At 37.7% G+C, this 23673-nt stretch overlaps 1 protein-coding gene across 1 annotated transcript in view; it reads right to left on the reverse strand.

Annotated features, from left to right (window-relative positions):
- The window catches only part of MANBA (mannosidase beta), a 122642-nt gene extending 117155 nt beyond the window's left edge, over nt 1-5487 (reverse strand). The window contains exon 1 of the mRNA XM_069098617.1: nt 5161-5487. Within this exon, the coding sequence (XP_068954718.1) occupies nt 5161-5358 (198 nt within the window). The 5' untranslated portion in view covers nt 5359-5487. The remainder of the gene's footprint in view (nt 1-5160) is intronic.
- Between the last annotated feature and the right edge of the window lie 18186 nt (nt 5488-23673).

Genomic DNA, 23673 nt, shown 5'->3' on the forward strand with positions numbered 1-23673 from the left:
AGACCATGATGAGAGAGTGAACCTCACCTGCTCCAACCCCCCCCCCCAAAAAACATAGTAACTATTGCCCCAGGGCAAAACCCTCTACAGTAAAGGCTTGGGATCCCTAGAGGAAGGGCGTGGCTAGGGCCCTGCCTCAAAATGGGTAGAAAGCAGACTACAAAGACTCTGGAGTCCTACTATCCTCAGAGGGAGACAAAGTGGACTCCACACCCACAGCTGAAACATCAACAGGGAAGGGGTCCCAAGCACAGAAAGCTCTCCTAGATGAGATCAAAAGGAACTTTGAAAACCAAATGAGAGAGATAGAAGACAAAATGAGTAATTCCCTCAAAACCAAAATAGCAGAATTAGAAAAACATTATAATGAAGAAAACATCTCTCTGAAAAGAAAAGTGTATGATATGGAAAAGGAGCTCCAAAAATTAACCAAGGAAAATGATTTGCTAAAAACTAGAATCAACCAAATTGAAACAAATAAATCTATGAGGAACCAAGAGTTAGTCAAACAAAACAACAAACAAAAGTAAATGAAGAAAGTCAAATTTCAAATAAAAATATTCAGATGAAATAATAACAATAATGGCAGTTAATATTTTATATAAATATATTATATTAAATGTACTATATGCCGGGCACTATGCTAAGCACTTTATAAATATCTTTTCATTTGATTCTCACAACAACCCTGGGAAACAGGTGTTTTTATTATCCCTATTTTCTAAATAAGGAAACTGATACAAACAGGTAAAGTGACTTACCCAAGGTCGTACTAGTAAGCATCCAAAGCCGCATTTGAACTCAGGTCTTCCAGACTCTAAACCTCACGCTCTACCTACTCACTGTACCATTTAGTTGCAGAAAGAGCAGGATGTGGTGAATATGGGTGAGATGTGGGAGAATGATTCTTGCTTAAGACCAAATTATTGGCATGATGAGAAATTTACCAAAATTCTGTCTCAGTTCCTGCCTATAAAATGGGGATAATAGTAATCTCAGGACACTGAGAAGAAATGTTTTGCTAACTTTAAAGTGACAGGTAAATATCAGACACTATCACTTAAAGTAGAACAAAAAGGTATGAAAGTAAAAAATATACTTTTCTCAAAGTTAACATACAAATCTTTTTAAAAATGTTACTGTGGAATAATTTGACGTTTTTAGTCTTTTTATATATAACAAATGTTTTCCTTTTTTTTCTTTTAAATCCTTCAGTTGTTGGGGTTTTTTTGAGTGTTACCTACCAAGTCAATGTTTAAATTTAAACTTCTTTTAAGTGAAACCTGAATTTTGGGTTAGCCATTAGACAGACAGATAAGTAGATAAGTGGCTGAGTGTATAGAGTCCTGGGCCTGAAGTCTGGAAAAATTCCTCTTCCTGAGTTCAAATCTGACCTTAGACACTTACTAGCTGTTTGACCCTGGGTAAGTCACTTAACTCTGCCTGTTTTCTCATTTTCCAAATGAGTTGAAGGAAATAGCAAACTACTCCAGTATCACTGCCAAGAAAATCCTTAATGGAGTTATAAAGAGTCAGACATAACTGAAAATAACTGAACAACTACATATATGAAATATTAACAAGTTTCACATTAGAATGTGATTACAATAAGGGAATATTACACCACCCAACACGTTTCTTGTTTCACCAAGAGGCAAAAGAAAGTAAAAGGTGACACAAAGAAAGTCAGATCTAAATAACTGGAAAAATATCAGTTGCTTGTGGCTAGGTCAAGCTAATAGAATAAAAATAACTATTTTTCCTAGACTAATTTGCCTATTTAGTACCATACCAATAAATCTACCAGAAAATTACTTTATAGAGCTAGAAAAAATAGTAACAAAATTCATCTGGAAGAACAAAAGGTCCAGAATAGCAAGAGATTTAATGAAAAGAAATGCTAGAGAAGGTAGCCTAGCCATACCAGATTTTAAACTGTATTATTTAACTGTATCATAAAGCAGCAGTCATCAAAACTACTTGGTACTGGCTGAGGAATAAAGTGGTGGATCGGTGGAATAGATTAGGTACACCAGACGCAGTAGTCAACGACTATAGTAATCTACTGTTTGACAAACACAAAGACCCTAGCTTCTGGGATAAGAATTCACTATTTAACAAAAACTGCTGGGAAAACTGGAAAATAGTATGGCAGAAAGTGGGCATAGACCAATATCTTACACATAGACCAATACACCAAAATAAAATCTAAATGGGTGCAAGATCTAGATATAAAGGCTGAGATTGTAAGCAATCTGAGAAAGCAAGGAATAGTTTATCTGTCAGATCTATGGAGAAGGGAGAAATTTATGACCAAACAGAGATAGAGAGCATTACAAAATGCAAAATGGAGAATTTTGAATACATTAAGTTGAAAAGTTATTGTAAAAATAAAGTTAATGTAACCAAGATTAGGAGGGAAGTAGAAAATTGGGAAAGAATTTTTACAACCAATGTCTCTGATAAAGGCCTCATTTCTAAAATATACAGAGAACTGAGTAAATTTATAATAATACAAGTAATTCCCCAATTGATAAACAGTCAAAGGATATGAACTGGCAGTTTTCAGAGGAAGAAATCAAAGATATCTATGAGCATATGAAAAAATGTTCTAAATTACTATTGATTAGAGAAATTCAAATCAAAAGAACTCTGAGGGTACCACACCTCACCTGTCAGATTGGCTAAGATGACAAAACAGGAAAATGACAAATGCTGGAGAAGATGTGGAAAAATTGAAACACGAATGCACTGTTGATGGAGTTGTGAACTGATTCAACTGTTCTAGACAGCAATCTGGAACTATGCCCAAAGGGCTATAAATTAAGTGCTTACTTACTTTGACCTAGAAATACCACTTCTAGGGCTGTATCCCAAAGAGATCATAGAAGTGGGAAAAGGGCCCATTAGTACAAAAATATTTATAGAAGCTCTTTTTGTGGTGACAAAGATTTGGAAGTCAAGGGGATGTCCATCAGTTGGGAAATGGCTGAACAAGTTGTGGTATATGAATGTAATGGAATACTACTGTGCTATAAGAAATGAGGAGCAAATGGACTTCATAATAACCTGGAGAGACTTATATAAACTGATGCTGAGTGAGGAGAGCAGAACCAGGAGAACTTTGTACACAATTACAGACACATTTTATCTGTAATGACTGACTTTGATAGACTGGGCTCCTCTCAGCAATTCAAAGTTATTAGACAACTCCAAAAGATTCATGATGGAAAGGATATCCACATCCAGAGAAAGAACTACAGAGTCTGAATGCAGATTGTAGCAAGCTATTTGCTCTTTTTTTTCTGTTTTACTTCATTTTGTTTTCTTCTTTCTCATTGTTCACCCCATTGGTTATAATCCTTCTTTACAACTTGACTAATATTTAATGTGAAGGTATTTGTAGATCCTATATTTGATTGGATGCAGCCATGGGGGTAAGGGAGTAGGAAAGGGAAATTTGGAACTCAAGGGATTGTGGAACTGAATGTTGTAAACCAAAAGTTAATAAATTACAGTAAAAAAAAAAAAAGAAGAAAGTAAAAGGTGGTCAAAGGGAGTATGGCAGAGGCCTGTAAGTTTATTGGTTAAGTTAGCAAATGCTGATGCTCACTGAGTAGAATGGTGAGAGAGGACTCCAGATTCTCTCTCTCTTTCTCTCCCCTCCCTCTTTCCCAATCTCCAAGTCCATATACTTGACTTTGCTAAATTAAAGGGATATATAATACAACTCCACTGTGTAGTTTAGTATTTGGTGACTTTCAATGCAAAAGAGAGGACAAAAAAAATGTTAATACATTGTTTAAAAAAAAAGAGCTGTTTAGGAGTAACCAAAGTCTTGTACATCATAAAAAAAGGTTTTACACGTATATATCACAAATACATTCCTCAAGGAAAAAGTTGGAAGATGCTAAATATTCATTCCAAACACCAAAAAGTCACCACACACACACACAAAAGGAACGAAGTATTTTAACGGAAAGGAAATAACAAGTGATTGATGTAAGAGTCATTTCTGAATCAACTGTTTATATTGAAACCACAGATATGTTCAAATGAAATTCAAAATCAACACCAAATCAGAAAACTTGATTCCCAATATATCTAAAAGGAAAATGGATACCAAGTGCTTGGGGGTAAAAAATAACAACAACCCACAAACATATCATAAATGAAGAAAAAAAAAAGGTAACCATGGAAATATCAATTAACTATTGCCCATACTGACCACTTCCCCAACTCAACGAAATCTTTAAGAGAATAATCCAGATGTAGGTTGGGGCCTTTCATGATAAAGGACAGGCAGTGTGATATGGGGTATTTCCCAGGCCATCTTGCTTGCACCTGCTAAACTCTCCCCTCTTTGCCATCTTGACTCCCTGGTGAACGAGTGCAATGTCATACTGTCCTACAATGAGTGCCTGGTCCCCTTATCCTTCTGTAGAACTTGCCCGGCCAAACCTCAGCTTTGTGTCATTCCCACTATCCACAGCTTTCCTTCCTAGAGTCGTGCTGAAGCTGTTTTCTATTCTTCATTGTATTAAGTTTGGTATCCAAAAAGAAGTTTGAAAGAAAAAGAAAAGTCACTTAAATCCCAGGGGAAAAGGTAAAAGGCTTTTTTTTTTCCTGCACTATCCTTTACCACTTTAAATTTCCAAAGTGGAAACAAAAAAGTAGCAAAATGTTTTCACAATCACTTCCTTGGTAATATTGTTTCTGTTCCTATTAACTCATCACTACACCCCCACCCCCACAAAACGCCCGGGCTGTAAATGATACCGAGTTAATTTTAAAACAAAACTATTTTCACCTGGGATATTCAGATTTTGGGAAGGGGGATTAAAGTACAGGTTTGGTGGCGGCGGTCATTACAAACCACCCACACCCACAGCCCTAGTAATTATTTACACCCGTAATTCATCGTCCACTCTGACTAGGGCCGCCCTGCACGGCTCTTCTTCTCCGATCTCTCCCACAAGGCTGGACCGCTCCATTTCAGCTCCTCCCCGCCCGCCCCGCTTCCCTTCCTCCCGGGAGCGCGGCTGAAGGGTCGTGGGCGCCCACCCGGCGCTGAAGCGACCGCTCGGGCCGCATCTTCTCCGTAGGGCTGGGCAGGGGGTGGCAAGCCGGGGCGTCCAGGGCGCGCGCGCCGCCCCGTACCTGGAGCAGGCCGTGCTGGAGCAGGGCGCTGTGCACGCAGCCCGGGACCTGCGCCTGCAGCGCCACGGAGCCGTCCTGGCTCCGGAGAAGCCAGCTGCCGGCCAAGCTGAAGCTGGTGGAGCTGGGCCGGCTCTGCCCGGGCGAGGCCGCCGCCAGCAGCAGCAGCAGCAGGAGGAGGAGGCGTTGGCAGCTCGCCATCCCGGGCACCCGTGCCGCCGGCTGGAGAGGAAGCCAGGGAAGCCCTCGGACCCTGCCGGCCCGCCCCCTGGGGTCAGCTGAGCCGAGGCCTTCGAACCGCTTTTCAAAGTTTGTTTGCGCGACGCAGAGGGAAGGCCGGGGCACCCTGGAGCGCAGGGCGCATGCGCTCTGCTGGGAGGAGAGGCACGCCCCTCCCCCCCGCCCCCCCAGCTTGGGACCCCCCGCGCCTCTTTAGTGGCCTGGCCGCCCTCGTCAGCAGGGCTTCCTTCTCCGAATATTTATCGGGAGGATGACCAAGGAGAGCGCTTGGATCGAAATCCGTTGGGTTGTGGCCAAGACCCAGGACAGACAAACTGCAGTCAGCAGCAGGGTCACCGAGACTCTGAAAGATGCCTCTTAGGACCCCAGGCTTGGCCGCGTGGCCGCCCCAAGCATGGATTAAGAGCCCGCTATTCTCCAGGACGAAAGAGATCATCTCTACTGAGCTTTCATTCTAATGGGGGAGACGAGTGGACATGCATAAGTATAAACAGAACAAAAATGAAGAGAGTGAATTAACAGTCAAATCCAGAGTGATTTGGGAGCAAAGGCAATAGGAGCTGGGAATATCAGAACAAGTTTCCTAGAGAAAATGTGCTTAAATTGCCTCCCAACCACGTCTTCCCCAACCTGCCTCTCTCTTCCTTCTCGGGCCCCATCTTACGTGTCCAAATAAAATAGGGCAGACCCAGCCTTTCAGAAAGGAAGGTGGGGAGGAGACGAATTTTGTTTGGTTTTAAATTACATCTTCTACAGCAGTTGTGTTTTGTTTTGTTCGGGGTGTGCTGGAGCCAGTAAGGTCACTAGAGCCAATTGTTAAATTTTGTTTGAACGTTTACACTTGCAAAACTGGTAAACCCTATAATCAGGACTTGATTTATTGTTTTCATGGAGACTTGAGAAAGCGGTGGAAAAAATCTAAATAATGCATATTAGACATGTAAGTGTGACCGTAGTATATTCCCCCGCCCCCTCTGCCTGTGGTTAAACATTTATTTACCAGTACTCTGCTGCATTCAGTATAAGGGCAGTGTGGGATAGTAGAAAGATCTGGATTCTAGGAACTCTCCATTGGATATATTTATTTTGCAGTTCAAGGGCAGGGACCATTGGGGGAATTCTAATTAAAATGCTACTAGATGATTTCTATTAAATAAACTGTCAACTTACTTTTATGGATAAAAAATTTTTTTGATAGCTTTTGTTTTTATATTGACTACATTTCCAGTATGTTCCCTCCTTTTTCCTCCTATCAGAGAGCGCTTATAATAAAAAATAACAAAGAGGAAAAAGAAACAGTCAAAACTAACCGGTACATCAATCCCGCTTGATATTACTTAGTGTTCTGATCCCTCCTGACTCCACAAAGAAGGAAGAGAAGTGCATTCCCGCATCTCTTCTTTGGGGCCAAGTTTGGTCATTAAGAACTAAGGACGCAGCATTCGGTTTCAATCTTTTTTTGTTGTTGATCTTTACATTTACATCATTGTGAGCAAAAATATCATTTTCCTGGTTCCGCTTACTTCACTTTGCATGGCCATATAATTCTTCCCATGTTTCTCACTATTCTTCATATTCCTCATTTCTTACTGCACAGTAGTATTCCATTACATTCACACACAATTTGTTTACTCATTCTCCCCCCCCCCCATCAAAGGGCATCTATTAGACAAAAATTTCTGAAATAAACATTTTGGTGTATGTGAGACTTTCCTTTTAGTCACTGACTGCCTTGGGGTGTAGTACACATTAGCAGTAAGCTCTCAAAAAGTGTGGCCATTTTAGTCACTTTATTGTGATTCCAAATTGCTTTCCAGAATATTGTATGAATTCATAGCTCCATCAACAATGTAATGTATTAGCATCCTTATCTTTCAATGGCCTTACAACACTGATCATTTCTGTAATTTGACATTTACCCATGTGTTGGGCAGGAAGTAAAACCTCATAATTAACTTAAAAAGATACAGAGAAAACAGAAAAACAGAAATGGGCTTTTAAACAAAGTTGTTAATTATCTCAATTTTTATATAAAGCATGCTTTTGACCCTTTCTAAAATGCTGAAATATTTAGGGAAAAATATTTGATTATAATAATACTAGAGATAAGGGGGAAAGGCAGCATGCATTTATAAGTTATACCAAATGGACCTAAGCAATGTCAATTAGATGAATTTAGAGTTCAATTTTTTTTAATTTGACACTTTAATATAACTTTAAGTATAATTGATCAAATTAATTTGGGCCTTTTTGCTTAAGCCACAAATAACTAAATTATTGATAAATCAGGAAGAATCAACTTACAGAATACAATCATAAAAGGCAGTTTTTAATATATGATAATGTAAAGGAGATGGATTGGGGGTCCTCTTCCCTCTCTATCAATCTGAGTACATCTCACTGTTTCGTATGGGCATCTACAGTGGGATAACTGAAACTCCTGATTGTGTTCCAAGGACTAAAGCTACTCCAGAGATACTCATTCATGTGACAGCATCTCAGGCAGAGAGACTTTTGTCCTGGGAGCTTGAGAGGAGATACTTCTCAGACCTTTTGAAGACAGACCAGAACATAGTATCTAAGAAGGCTATCTTGCAGGGTGAGAAGGGGAATGGTGAATGACTATATGGCCCTTCTCCCACACAGGAACTGGTGATTATTCTCTTGGGGCAGAAGCTCATGGAGGTTACATGAACTGGCCCATGTCGTCTGAGTAGAGGCGATCCTGAAAGTGAACTTTTCAAGGCCAAGAGAGCAGTAGCTGTAGCACTGATCGCAGAAGCACATGGCAGAGGCACACATAAGCCCTTAACCATCCTAACACATCTATGTTATAGTTAAGTATCTGGACAGTGTATGTCCAGTGAATGATGGTGCCTTTCTACTGGAAGAGGCAGGGGTGTGTTGTGCTTGTCCCCACATGCACAGAGCTGAAGCTTCCTTTCTTCATTCTTTTGTCATTACCATGGTGCAGATCTAGAAATGATGTCCAGGATTTTAAAAATGTACAATTATCCAAATATAATATTTCAAAAATCAGTCACAACTTTATCTCATATCCCACCCTCACCTGGAGTTTCCTCCAGGGAAAAATTTCTCCCTCATCCCTTTTTAAATGAACTACTGACGCTCTTTTTAGAAAAACATTGTAATTGTCCTTCCCCCTCCACGCACCAGCAGTCCAAAAGAACCCTCCATTGTGACAAATTAGAATTGTGAAATAAAACAAATCATTACAGAGGCCCTGTTCAAAAGTGTGATGTCTCATTCCAAAATCTATACCAGTCTGCTAAAAGGTGGGAATGTATTACTTGGCCTTCTGAAGACATTCGGTGTCCTTTTATTTTACATGATCATGACCATTATATTAATTGCTTTCCTGCTACTGCATCATGAAGATACTACCAGAACAGAAAGGACAATTAAGCTTTGTAATGTTGAAGTCACATCCTTGGGCATTTCCTGTATGTGTGTCTCTCTAAACTCTATGTGCCTACTCTTCCCCCATTCTGTATTTGTGAAAGAGTACTGTGCCTGGAGTCAGGAAGATTTGTCTTCTGAAGTTCAAATCCAGCCTTAGATACTTACTGTGTGACCCTGGGTAAGTCACTTAACCCTGTTTGCCTCAGTTTCCTCATCTGTCAAATGAGCTGGAAAAGGAAATGGCAAACCACTCCAGTATCTTTGCCAAGACAATCCAAACGGGGTAACAAAGGGTTGGATAGAACTGAAAAATGACTAAACAAAAAAAAAAGAAACATGTCAGATTTATGGGGGGAGATGTTTGAAGCTTCTGATATTGCTATGTCAAATTAACAAATGCACTTGCTTTGAGCTAATGGTTTTTTTCTGGCTGACTAGTAAAGGTAAATATACCAGTGGGGGCTGTTGAGTTATGGTTTTAGGAGTTCAGACCCCTGAACTTATAAATGGTTATCCCACTATGGAAGTTTCAGTTAGGGATACACAAGAGAATACTATACAGATATACATAAAGCACCAAAAGAACCCACAGAATCCCCTCACAAGTCACTCATATTTTAGTACTTCTGGGCAAACCATAGCCCTTCCCATTAGACCTATATTGTTATACTCACTCACTGTGGAGGGAGGCCAAGATTCATGTCCCTTGCTGCCCCAAGCTATGAATTCCCTTTTGCTAGCAGGGATTCTCATCTTTCCCTAGGAAGCATGCTATTCAGGAAATCTTCCTTTAATTTGGGGTTACTTACGAGGTAGGCCCCAAGATTGGTGACGTCCAGGAAATCTCCTTTCTCTGGCAAGAAGGGTACAATCTGGGATCATCCCAGAATCCCTTTTGGCATAGGTAAAGTCCTATGTCTGATATGTTAGAGATGTTCTCTCCTTTTGAGGGTTCCAGCATTATTTCTGGAGCAAGCATTTATCTATTACCCCCTCATTGAAATCTACACTATGGGATCTTTGAGTATAAGTAATTGGTTGAGGGGAATAAGAGTATGGGACCTGAATGCTTCCTGATTTACCCTAACAAGGAGAGAGTCTTCTCTATGATGCCAGGTGCTGTGGGCTATCAGGGCCCAAGAAGACACATTTTCTATAGGACTGTTATTGGGGAAAAGAGTGGGTGAGTTCATCTGACTTTAGAGGTCAAAGCAAAAGCAAGGGAGAGTGATCACTGTGGCATAAATACCAATTTCCTGGCTAGCTCCAAGAGAATAGCCTTAGATTATTCACCCAAATGAGGGAGCAGAGGTGTTACAGAGAAGCCCATTTTTATTTATTCATTTATTTAATATTTTGCTTTTGGCTCAAGATTATACACGAAAAATACTAACTCATTCTGTAGGGACAACTGGAGAATAAACTTCCAGTAGTCAATCAAATAGCATTTATTAACTGCCTACTATGTGGCAAGGTCCTATGCTAAGCGCTAAGGAAACAAAGAAAGTAAAAAGCAGACCCTGCCCACAAGGATCCTACAATCTAATGGAGAAGACAACATGGAAACCACTATGAACAAACAAGACAGAATGCAGGATGAATTGTGGAGATAATCTCAGAAAGAAGGAACTTGCATGAAGGGGGACTGGGAAAGGCTTCCTACAGAAGGTGGGATTTTACCTGAGACTTGAAAGCCAGGGAAACCAGGAGTCAGAAACAAGGAGGGAGAGCATTTCAAGCATGGGGGACAGCCAGTAAAAGGGCACAGAGCTGGAAGATGGAGTGTTTTTGTAGGAAGTACAACAAGGAGGTCAGTGTCACAGGATCTCAGAGCACCTGGAGGGGAGAAAATTTTGGAAAAATGGGGAAGAGGCAGCAAGATTCAGAAGGATAAAGCCAGAGGATTTATATTTGATCCTGGGGGTAAAAGGAAGCTACTGGATTTATTGAATAGGAGTGTGAACTAGTAAGACCTGCACGGGAAGAAAGCTCACTTTGAAGGCTGAGTAGAAGACAGACTGGAATATAAAGATACTTGAGGCAGGCAGACCCACCAGCACGCTATTGCAATAGTCCAGGTATGAGGGGAGAGGAAGCCCTGCACCATGGTCAGAAGAGGAGTATGTAAGAAATGATGGGTAGAATCAACAGGACTTAGCAACAGATTGTGAGACTGAAAAATCAAATATGCCACCCAGGAAGCAAGCCTGGGTGACTGGGAATGACTGTGGTTCCTTTGACTATAATGGGGACGTTAGGTAAAAAGGAGGGTGTGGGAGGAAAGATCACAAATTCAATTCTGGGCATATTTGAGTTTAGGACATCTATGAAACATTTTTAGTTTTAGATGTTCAATAGACAGTTGAGAGAGGTTAGAGCTGGAAAAATATATCTGAGAATCATCTGCATGATGATCACTGAATCCACAGGAATTGATAAGGTCACCAAGTAAAAGAGTATAGAAGAGAAAAAGGCCTAAGATAGAGCTTTGGGGGATACCTGCCATTAGTAAGTGTGATCTGGACAAAGATTTCACAAAGGAGAATGAAAAGAGTTCAGACAGGTAGGAGAACCATGAGAGTCATGTCATGAAAACCTAGAGAGTAAAAAGTTTCAAAGAGAATGACATTAGCTAGCATTTTTATAATACTTTAAGGTTTACAGACCACTTCACAAATATTATCTTCTTTTATCCTTAAAACAGCCCCAGGAGGTGAGTGCTGTTATTACCCTAATTTTACAGATGAGAAGAAGATGATCTGACAGCATCAGAACCTGGAAAGGTCTGATAAGGATAAGGCCTAAGAAAGAACTATTAGATGTATCAACTAAAAGATCACTGGTATCTTTGGCAGGGGGAATTTCAGGCAAAAGATGAGGTCAGAAGCCAAACTACAGAAAACCTAGAACAGTGAGAAGAGAGGGAGTGAAGGCACTGAGTATAGAGAGTTTTCTCAAAAAGCTTAGTCACAAAAAGGGAGGAGAGATATAGGATGGTTGATAATGCAGGTGGATGAATCAAGTGAACTTTTTGTCTTTGAGAATGGGGGAAGACACGGGATGTTTGTAGGCAGGAGGGAAGCAGCCAAGAAGGGAGACATTGCTAAGAGAGTAGAGATAAGAGATGGGAATCTATCTGTTGGACAAGACAGAATGGAAAGAGACCATGTATGTGTGCAGCTTTGACTTTGCAAAAAGAGCCCTCCAACACATGAAGCAGGAGTGAAAAGAAAAAAGCGGTAGAAGGTATCTGGGTGCTAGATGATGAGAAAAGAGAGAGCTCCCACTGAATGGCCTTGATTTTTTTTCCAGTGATTTATGAGATCACTGAAAGGAGAGGGGGGCAGGGATCCATGGGAGGTCTGAAGAAAGATAAAAGGATTTGGAAAAATCTCAATGGTAAGTGGAAAAGTGACTCGAGAAAAGAAGACAAAAAAGACAATTACTTTGCCATCTATGGGGCCAGCAGAGATTTAGTAACATAAATTTGCAGTGAATCATCAGCACAATTTTGGGATTTTTTTCCAGTTTTGTATAGCACCATGAAAAGAGGTGTAAAGGCAATGGACGGTGGGAGTAATCCAAGGCTAAGGCTCGTCTAAGGATAAAGTGGAAAAGGACTGGAAAGAAGATCCTACTGTAAAGATGAAGTGGTTCTCCAAGGGATCAAGACAGGGAAAAAAAGGGAGGAATATAACTATTGGAGGTGTAATGATCTGGGGAAGAACAGGAATGGAGGGACTAGAGGTCATAGTGAAGACAAAGAACAGGATTAGGGGTTATAAGGCAGAAGGAAAGATGAAATGATAAAATATACAAAGAACCCTAAACAGGTGAGTAAAAACATTCATATAGCTATGTATAAATCTGTTAATATATATGAATACATATATGCATGTATGTGCATGTGTGTATAAACAATTTCAATTTATATTCCACAGACTGAGGTGTGTAGTAGCACTTGCAAAATTCTAAGAAACAAAGCCATATCTTGAACCACAGTGGCCAGATGTGGAAAGTATTGCAATACTTAAAAGATTTGTTAGTCCTGAAACAGGGAGAATTAATAGAACTTAAGCCCTGTTTCAGGACTAAGTTTTGGGGATGTGTTATTCTGGTGAACTGATGTTAATCCTTTATGTTTCAACTATATTTGGTCAAAAATACTTTGATACTTCAAGGATTTATAATCTGACTGACCCATATTTCAACTTGTCCATGATTTAGTAAATGAATTTCAAAAATTGTGACAGCCAAACAATTCATCACTCTGTGGCTAACTTGGTGATAAGCCCCTTTAAACTTAGTAAGGCTGGTCTGCCCCTGGCGCTTTTTCAAATTGATTAAACTTCCAGAGATTATACTCTTGCTGGTATAGCCAACTCAGAACAGGAGTCATTATCATACCTCAGTGAAATCTCAAAAGGGGTACTTGGTGAAGTCCTTAAAAGGTTTCTGAAAAGTATTCCTGGGCAGGAGTTGGGATAAGGAGAAGGAAGGAAGGAAGAGAGGGAGGGAGGAGGGAGAGAGGGAAGGAGAGAGAGGAAAGAAGAAAAGAAAGAGGAAGGATGAAGGGGAGGAGAAAGATAGGAGGAAAGAAGGAAGAAGCATCAAAAAAGCATTCAAAATACAAAGAAGAAAACAAAAAGTTCAAATGGGGACACAAACAGGACAATTTATTCATCTTGTTAAATTTAATATAGCTTTTAAAATTGTACATAACAGAAGTTCACAGGTTCATATACAATCCTCTTTTTTTTGTTCTTGGCATACTGAAACGTTTATGCTTATTAATAATTAAGAGGCAGCTAGGTGGTACAGTGGATTGAGCACTGGACCTGGAGTTGGAGAGACCTGAGTTCACATCCAGCTTCGCCTACTGTGTCACCCTAGGCAAGTCATTTAACCTGTCTACCTGTTTCCTCACTGTAAAATGGAGATAATAATAGCACCCATCTCCTAGAGTTGTTGTGAGTATCAATGAGATATTTGTGAGTACTTCGCAAACTTTAAAGCACTATACAGATGCAAGTTATTATTCATAATAAAAAATTAAAGTATTTGCACACTTTCCTAAATATCATCTTCTGAACATAATTTAATTCTTGATGACGTAATTTTAATTCTTGATTGAGAATGAATACCTTGAATTTCGATTAAGATTCTCATTTATCACTGTAGTCTTATAAAAGGTATACATTGAGCTGAATCTGTACTAATTCCAAGATATACCCTGAAAGGTGCTTTTTTCAAACCTTCCTTGTTTTCTGGTATTTTCTTTCCCCTAAAAATGGAATAACAAATGAAGTAAAAAAAAAAAAATCAGTTAATGGAAAGTTACAGATAGTTGCATCCCACTTCATTTACATTTAACTATTTTTGAAAACAATGAGGAATTGAAAGGGACTGAAGTTAGAAAGATAAAAAAGACAGGTAGACCAAGAATTGTAGTGTTTTTCGTTTTCAAAGATGGTAGTAATAAAGAACATGTTTCTCCATAAAGGAGATGAATTACGGAATATCAGAGCTGAAAAGGACTTCTCCCATGTCTCCCTCCCCCACTTCCATTTACAGATTGTCAAAAAGGCCCAATTTGCCCAAATTATTGGATTTTTGACTATCAATTGTCACTAACACTTTCAACTGACAAGTAACACATTTCCATAAGAAATTAGGGCAGTCTCACATTCTGGTGGACTCTCCACGTGTCAAATGCTAAGAATAATGAGGGCAGTGGGTTTGGGAGCTAAAGAAGTACATACTCATAAACTAGAACTCAATGGAAAAAAAAATCTGGAAATAGGTTAAGTAGAAGCAAGATAATGAAACACTGTATTTCTGCTGGTGAGGAGGGGTGGCCTAGGGGCAACTATTCACAGAAATGATTGTCATAAAAACAAAGCCATGACAAATGGATTACAATCTACAATCCTTAAGAAGTTTTTTCAGGGGGTGGGAGATGGGAGTGCGGGGTGGCAGCCCCAAAATATGTGTGAATTTAGGAAAGGAGCTAATTTTTCTAAATTTTGAATAAAATTTTTTTTTCAAGAGTAAGTACTTTGAGTTGTATTTCAACTTAACCCTCTCCAAAATGTACATACTACTGTGAGTTTAATACTAAAGTTCAAAATTTACAAACTTGTACTAGAAAGTTTGGGAGCAGGGCAGCCTTTCTGGGTAGCTTTTTTCAGGAACTGTTATTTGGTTCAGACCACTGATTTCTTTACTGTAGGACATTCCTACCAATGCAGAGCTGTAAACACTGCAACTAACAGACTTTTCAAGAGCTGCCAACAGCCAGCACAGGTCAGAAGAAGGAATCAAGGCTTTGTCTCTCAGAGCAGCCCTCTATCCATTATACCATACTGCCTTCCATAAGCTAAATGGAGAAAAGACAGGTATAGAAAGGCAAATGAACCAATTTTGTTGACAGACAGATGAGACAGACAGTTGAGTTATAAGGCAAATAAGCAAATTCTATATATAAACAAATTCTATATATCTATCTGGCTACCATCTATTATCCTCTTTGGCTCACCCTCACTCAGAATATAGACAAGAAAAATGTATTTATCAGCATCAATATCACCCTGTAGATGGGACCAGGAGAGTAAGAAAATTAATCTGATAAAAATGAAAGATGTAATTTAAAAGGGCTATATAGTTTTTAAAATAGCCTTTTCTTATTCAGTCCTTTAGGTTTAAATACTGTATACATTTGCATCTATCAATGATCAGCAATAATTAGAATTCCAGATTCAGTCTAGATAGCCAAAGAAAAACGTTTGGCTGAGACTTCCCAATAAGATCATGATTTACAGTTTGATCAAACTGAATTCTTGGGGAAAAAAAAAACACCTATTCTAACAACAGAACTGAAGACTTTACTTTTATCTTTAGGAACAATGTCACACACAGACAGACAGACACACACACACCCCTCTTTGTGACTTTCAGAATACCCAGAGTCTTTTTCTATAACACCTTTCAATTTATAGTGATTAATTTAAATTCTGAAATTTAATCTAATGTGGCACTAGAAACACTAATGACCAAAACTTGTTAGTACTTCATAATTAGGTTTGGGATACACTGTTATGATGCTTCTATATAGCATATGATGAAAAGTGGTTGTCCTTTGATATGACAAGATGTTATGTGGAATTTATAAAGGTTTCTCCAACTAAGTAAGATTGGTTTTATAACAAAATCCAAGTACTAGATATTGATAGTAACTAGTATTCATCAATTAAATCTTATTGACTATGAAAGCATATGAATTAAGGTACATGGAAATATTTTAATGAAGAGAAATTGCTTTGACTTTCATGTAATGGAGAGTTCCAGCCAATATGAGCTACAAATTGTGAGGTTTGTGAGATATTCTTCAAGTCTTTAACTCAAATTGCTACGATTCTTCCTTCTATGGAGAGAAAATGTGTCCAACAGCACTTCACCATACTCTTAATTACAGACTAGAAGGCATCAGCATTTAATTGAAGCGACATTTTATTTTCATCCTTTTCTTTCAGCTTCATTGGTGAGAGAACAAGCTGACAGGAAAATCTGCAATCCTTTCAGCTGATAGCTTATGATTAAGAAATTGTGACACATAAGAAATTAAGAAACTTAAGACAAGTACATAATCATTAACATCTGTTTTTAGAATGAGCTGCTTTAGGAAACAAATGTATTAAAAGTGAGCCTGCTTTAGGCATTTAAGCCTTATGTCAATTTAAAACAATCCTACACAATTAATTTTTAATAATGTTATTAAAAACACTAATTACTCAAAATGTTTTAAGATCATCTTTTCAGGCTATCATCATGATGTTACGTAAATACCTTAGTGGAAGAGAGTCGGTCCAAGCAGTGCCGATTTAGATGCTGCTTGCCAGACATGATAAGTCGCACTAGGCATGCGCTATCAGCAGCACTACGAATGCAGCATACAGAACTGACCAGGTAAGCCTAATGTGGAGACAGATACTTTGTCCCCAAAGCCCTATTTAAGGAAAGAGAGAAAGCGATGTGTCACACCTAGGAAGAGAGCTGCAGTTTAGAACTTCTATCATACAGTATGCCAGCAGCAAAGAAGCTACAATGCAAATGGAGCTTCAAGGCCACACAAAGAACCTCTCTATCTGTAAAAGTAATAGCACAATATTGCTCTACTAAGCATGTTACAAGAGATTTGTGTGGTTTGTTTTGTTTTTTTAAACAGGGAAGTAAAGGAAATAAATGCTTGTTAATTTTTTTTAAAAGACAAGAATGGATGCCATGAAAGCACTATACACAAATAAAACCAAAAAAAAAGGCAGTTCTAAAAGGGCAGATTAATTTTCTACTAAAATTGCAGAGAAAAATGGTCACATAAAGGTTGAACGTACTTATGAAAAGAATGCAGCTCTGGTGCTGCAAGAAGCTGAGGTTTGTAAAGTCAGAACTGCGAATAAGAAGATAAGAGACGAGGAAGTCTCCCAAGATCATCAGGAGTGTATCATTAAGTTGTTTATGGGTCTAGCCCATGAAAACATATAGGGACCCCTAAAAACAAATGATGGGAAGACTGAGAATGAAGAATGCATATCGTACTTCCAGAGGGGAACACAAGTGACTCTTATTTCCTGGTTATTTTGTAACTGATATTTAAGAAAGGTTGTTAGAGCCTCTAGAAGGACTTGGACTCAAAGAGTACTGAGTTACAAATATTATTCAGATCTGGACTACAGCAGAGTAAACAGAGGAAGGTGGTTTTTAAGTTCAGTAGGAAAATGGACACCATAGCCCAGGTATATGGAGACCCAGAAAACGTGTCTGCAACAACTGGAACCAATTCTGGTCTGTTTAAGATAAAGAAGGACACTGCAGACAAGAAGCTAGTACCCAATATCCTCACACTTTGATTGTACATGCAACCAACATAGAATTTTATAAGACAGAAGCAAGTGATCACAATGAATATTATACCACTGACTTTTCAATCCCAAAAATGGATCCTAAGATATTTAGCTTAGGTGATTTTCTATTACCAGAAATATAGAAGGAGCAGTTGAAGCAGACTTGGCAAAAAATCAGGGGTGTGCTCATCGCACAGATGGGATGTGAGATATGTCCAAGGAACAACTCAGAGGAACAAAATTCCTTATTCTCAACTGTACCTGGTACTATTTTAAGAAGATTCCCATATATGTGATGTCAGAAAACATTTCAAAGAGCTGATCAATAGAATCATTACCAGTCCATCAGTCCATACATATCATCAATAGTATAAGTACTGAAAAATGGAAAGGTATCAATACATGTGCAACTATGAAACTGAACTTTGAATAACAGAACCAAAGTGAATTAGTCCCTAGTCCACCACGCCAGAAGCCCAAGATACACTGGACAGTCTGTTAGTGTTTCTCCATACAAGACAAATTAAACAGTTGCTACTCCCAGATTCCTATGGCTAGAAAACAAATCTCTTTACTAGGTTGAGAGGATTTAGAATTGGGAGACGATATAGTACAGCGGAAGGAACACTGGATTTGGAGCCAAGGGACCTAGGTTTGAATCCCAGCTTCACCATTTATATTACCTTTGTGACCCTGGCCAAGTCATTTAACTTATGAGTATCAGTTAAATTAACTATAAAATAATGGGGTTTAAAGTTAAAGTCTTCTATTTAAATTTAGTACTTTTTTCCACTATGCTCTCTATTAACTCATATTTAGATGACTATTTGGTACTACTGTCTCTGCAGATGGACAAACAGCTCACTGAATTAGTGCTAAGGCTTCCACATGTAATTTGGACAAGCACTTGCAGGTGGACAACACACTCGAGGCCCCAGATTAAGGAATTCCCAGGTAGACAGCAGTAAGGGAACTGCGTAACACTTTGAGTGGTCCTAAACTGCTCTGTGAAGTAAAAGCTCATCTTTTGTAACATACTATTCGTCCAGTCTATATAGCCACAAATCATAGGTCACTGGGATCTCAAAGGAATTAAGGTTCTAGGTAACTCAAAAAGCAATGGAAAAATTCACAGTATTTCTCTTTAAAGGACCCGACTCTTTTGGTTTTTCCCTTTATTTTTCCTTCCAGAAATTTCAATTAGATACTACATGATATAGAACCATAATGATAACTACCACAGTCAGTTTTTGATAATGGTGTTTCACCTGGACTAGTGAATAGGCTAAAGGAAAAACAGGCAAACTAATTGGCCATCAGGGTCTTCACCTTCACTTGACGCCTCAAAATGGAAAAAAAAATAGTATCTCAACTGGTCACAGCTCTATGCTTCTCTAATATACAAGAATCTGTATTCTGAGACTGAAAGTTAAAAGAATGAATATAGCTTAAACTTTAGTAAAAAGCAAAATTAAATCCAGAAAACCAAATGCTCCAATACATAATTTAAAAATGTTTTCCATGATACTAAGCATTACTTGATCCATGATCAGATCTAAAGTAGTCCTCATTTGCTAAGTAGAGGATGTTTGATATGAAAGATAAATTCAATCATAAGTTATAAAAAACAAAAATGTAGCTCATTGTACCTTTGTTCATTATCATCGCTATGTTAGAAAAGAAAAACAAGCTCCCTTACACTGTCATTCCAAAATATTAATAATAAGTCTTATTAATAGACTGAATTTTGGCTTCAAGATCAAAATACTAATAACTATTGTATATGCTTACTTTTTTAAATATATATATTCTTACTTAATTGAAGAGTTCAGGTAATATGTGTGGTTGATGAACATCATAAGGTGATGATGTTCCATCCATAAGATACTATCATATTCCATAAGATAATGGAAGGTGGGAATTATCTCATATAAAGAGTGGAAAGGGAACAAAAAACTTGTAAGGCAGCAGAAAATAAAAAGATCTAGGTAATCAATCACATGTGCTGTAGCAATCTGGGGTATAGAAATTAGATAGAAAAAATATTAAAATGAACTTTTAAATAAAATCAAAATCTTAAGCACAAAATTTTTAACATTGCTAAACTCATTAAGGAACTGGGTAGCAAGGGCAATTTTCTCCTCCCCTAAGCTTTAATATTATTCAAACTATTGTAAGCCTGGCACTTTCCAAAACATTACAGAGAAAAAGAATAGAGGATGCGAAATACCAGTTTTTAAAGATGTTGCTATACTTTTAACTGCAGGATTAGTTCCTTCCCTGCTCCTTCACATTGGCATGGATCATCTTTCCAAAATTAAGACAGGACAAGCAAGCAGGCTCAGTAATTTAGAAGGCAACTCCACTGAAGAGACGTCTACAAAGTTTCTTCCCAATTCTAAATAGAGTCAAGTCTAGTAGAGTCCTGAGAATGTTAGTTTTATTTGCTGATATTTTCATAATTATCCTCAAATACACTCAGAACTTGTTGCTTTAACATATGCCCATTTACAAATGAGAATGTTTTAAATGGAATGCTAGATTATTTAACTAGAGTATCTTAGAGCAGGGTCAAACTAATGATAGCAGAAAAGTCCACTTTGTGGACTACCCCATGAACTAATATTCTAATTTGGGTAGTTTGAATACTTTTTTTTTTCCCTTTTTCATTTTTTTTTAACAAAATACTAGCATTTATATAATGCTTGAAGGTTTGCAAAGTGCTTTGGTCCATCTCATTTGGTCCTCATAATAACTCCGTGAGGTAGGTGCTATTATTATCCCTTTTAACAGATGAAAACAGAGGAAGAGGTTAGGTCACATGCCCAGGCGTCACAGAGCTAGCATCTCAGGAGGGATTTGAACTCACATCTTCCTCAATCAAATTCCAATTATACTCGCTTCCAAACTTCATCAATTCAGAATTCAGCTGTAAACAGATCTGTAATAACTACAAAGAAGGCTTGCAATGCACAATATAATTAAAGGATTTCTTTGCGGCAATATTTTGCAATCAGTTTGCAATACTGATTACACAAAGGGAAGCAGAACAGGGTGAGAGAGAGCTGGAACAGGATCTAGTTCCAGCTCCACTCCTCTGACCTTTGGGCAAGTCACCACTGATCAATACAGGTTTTTTTGACTATGATTACAAAGTTCCTTCTAACTTTCAAATCTACTGGTTCTGGCTGGATTTCACCCAATTAAAATCTAAGGCAGCCTGGCCAATTCAATAGAGCTGACCTTAGTCAGGAAGAGATGGGTTCAAATCCAGTCTGTTCCTTGAACTCTTAGTGCCCCAGGCAACTCTCCAAGTTGCACAACTGCCAAAATACTGCACTGGTAGTTCCTCAGGATGAGCTCCCTAAACAGACAAAACCAAAGGCCGGTTAAAAAAAATAGAAAATTGTTTTGTGACTAAAAAACAAAAAACTAAGCCCCAAACAACTAAATAAACCACATTTTCTCAAGAATTTGTGGTTATGAATCTGTATTCATGGTAATTTTTAAGTTTGGGTTTTTCTCCAAAAAATGATCAAATTTCTGAAAATCAACATTTTCAAACTTAATTCTTAATAAATTTAAAATTGCTTTAGACAAATCAAGTCCCATTATTCAAGTTTAAGTTCTATGTTAACTTTCTTAAAGGATTCAACTAAAACCCATTATTATAAGAGCTATAAAAACTATTATCCAAAGCCAATTTCAAATATTCTAAAGTTCATTTCAAATATTCTTAAAGTTTAAACATCATATAATAAAAATAACTATTCATGTGTCAGATCTTGTGCTGAAACATGGAATACTTAATAGTGCTAATTATCCCATATGATAGAGAAAAATGTGAAAAGAACTTGAAGGTGAGTGACAAGGTGGACCAAGAATACTACTTCTTCAGTATCAAAATGAATAGATGAACATGGATTTTTGAAGACTATGCCAGCAAATATTAAAAGCCCTTAGAAACTCCTGCGTAAGATGGAAAATTTTAATGGGGCTTATTAATAACAAACTGTATGTTGTTCAAGGATGTACCTTAAATTGGGTGAGGTTCATCATGTGGTAATTAATACAGCTATAACAACTCAAAGACCACTAATTTACTAAATCTAAGAGGAACTGTAATCTTTTTGATTGAGGGAGATGTCAAAGCTTAGGGGAGTTTTTAACATAATATTAACATTCTTCAAAACCCTTTTTTTTTTTTTTAAAAAAAAAGCTAAGAAATCTGAAACAGGCTTCAGTACAATTCCTTGAAGCTCAATTCATCCTGTCAAAGGCCTTCTGCAGGTACCTTTGTGAGATGAGATTTTTAGTGACATCCTTCACTAAATAGGTGTGAAAGAGACAATATGGCACAGTGTATAGAGACAATCTTAGAACTAGAAATACCTTTAACCCCAATGTCACTATCCTTAATACTCACAACTAAAGGTAATACTTAAATGTGAAAGCTCATTTTCAAGTGGGACTATTTCTGAATAGTTCTCCTCCCCAAAATTAGTTTTTTGAAAACACAAAAACACTGCAAATGCATCCAGGAACATTTACCTGAAAGATTTAAAGACAGAAAGACACTTAAACAAAGCTCTTAAGTACTACTAAAAGGCCAACTGGATTTTTCCTAAACAGACTATTTGCATTAAAAACTTATGGTAGTTTCCAGTACTAAATCGCCTATGATCCATTTTGCTTAGTAAATTCATAGGAACATAGGGTTAGAGCTAGAAGAGACTCCAGAGGTCATTTTTTCTAACCATATCATCATTTTATAAATGAATTGACACCCTGAGAGGCTGTGACTTCCTAAAAAAATCACACAGATAATAAGTGGCAGAGGTAAGATTTGAATCCTCAATTCTAAATCCAGAACAACACAGCACTAAATAGCTAATACCCTCAATAAATTCACCTCAATGTTATGCATCACTAAGTAACATACTAGTAATTAGTGGTCATTTGGCCAACTTATTGTTTTTTCACTCTAGCCCTTTCCTTGTGATTTTTGGAATCTTCTGAAGTTTATGGTTATAAAGAACTGATATCAAGTGTCCATGTAATAAGAATTCAGAACAGTACACTAGTTTCTCCAATTCCATCATAATTGTTCTCCAAGACCCAGAACACTTTCTGGGTGGTTTCTCCAAGAAGTCAGTGATTGTCTTGTGAAAAGTTGGGGACTTAGGCTCATAAAGAAGGTGCACCTTAAATTACCTTCTTTGATCAGCTCAAAGTCCTAACCCTTTGTCTTTGCCACTTAAACAACTTATGAGCTAAAGTATAACTATTTGCAAAGTCTAATGTTGAAAAGGTCAAACTTAAGAGACTAGTTAAGGATTCGGTTTGCGGTGAATGTTAAGATTCTAAGTCTTATCCGACAGTTTCAAACTTTTGGTCTAGAAACTGAATTTCTGGATAAGGAAGGTATTTTTTACATTTAAGAAAATTAATCTTAGGAGGCAAACCAAAGAAACTCTCCCCAGTCATGCGGGTATAACTTAGGTTTTATCATCCACCAGAAAAAAAATTTTTTTCCAGAATCTCCCTTTTAAAAAGATTGGATTTGGGTTTTTAAAAAATGCTTTAAATTTTCAGGAAAACAGGTTACCTACCCACCATCATTCTATAATTTGTGAACTAATTCAGTCAAACATTAAGTTTAGAATGACAATAAGAGAATTTTTAAAGCAAACCTAAATAGTTAGGTTAAGATGAATTTCCATTGTCATTTTTATTAATATTTAAAAAAACTACTTTTGAAAGCATGCATTTCACTTTCATTTTAGAGAACAAAAAAAATTGTTTTAACTCAATAAATCATGTCCAAACTACATATTCAAATTTTTATAAAAATTAAGGTTTCACATTTATTTTACATCTAATTTTCCATGTCTATGTTCAGACATGGAATAAGATTGCACATAACTGTGAGTAGTGCAAAAATATAGTGGAG

This window comes from Petaurus breviceps, unplaced genomic scaffold, assembly GCF_028583685.1.
Source record: "Petaurus breviceps papuanus isolate PSGF00001 unplaced genomic scaffold, PetGlider_PUasm1.0 126, whole genome shotgun sequence".
In the NCBI taxonomy this organism is placed as follows: domain Eukaryota; kingdom Metazoa; phylum Chordata; class Mammalia; order Diprotodontia; family Petauridae; genus Petaurus; species Petaurus breviceps.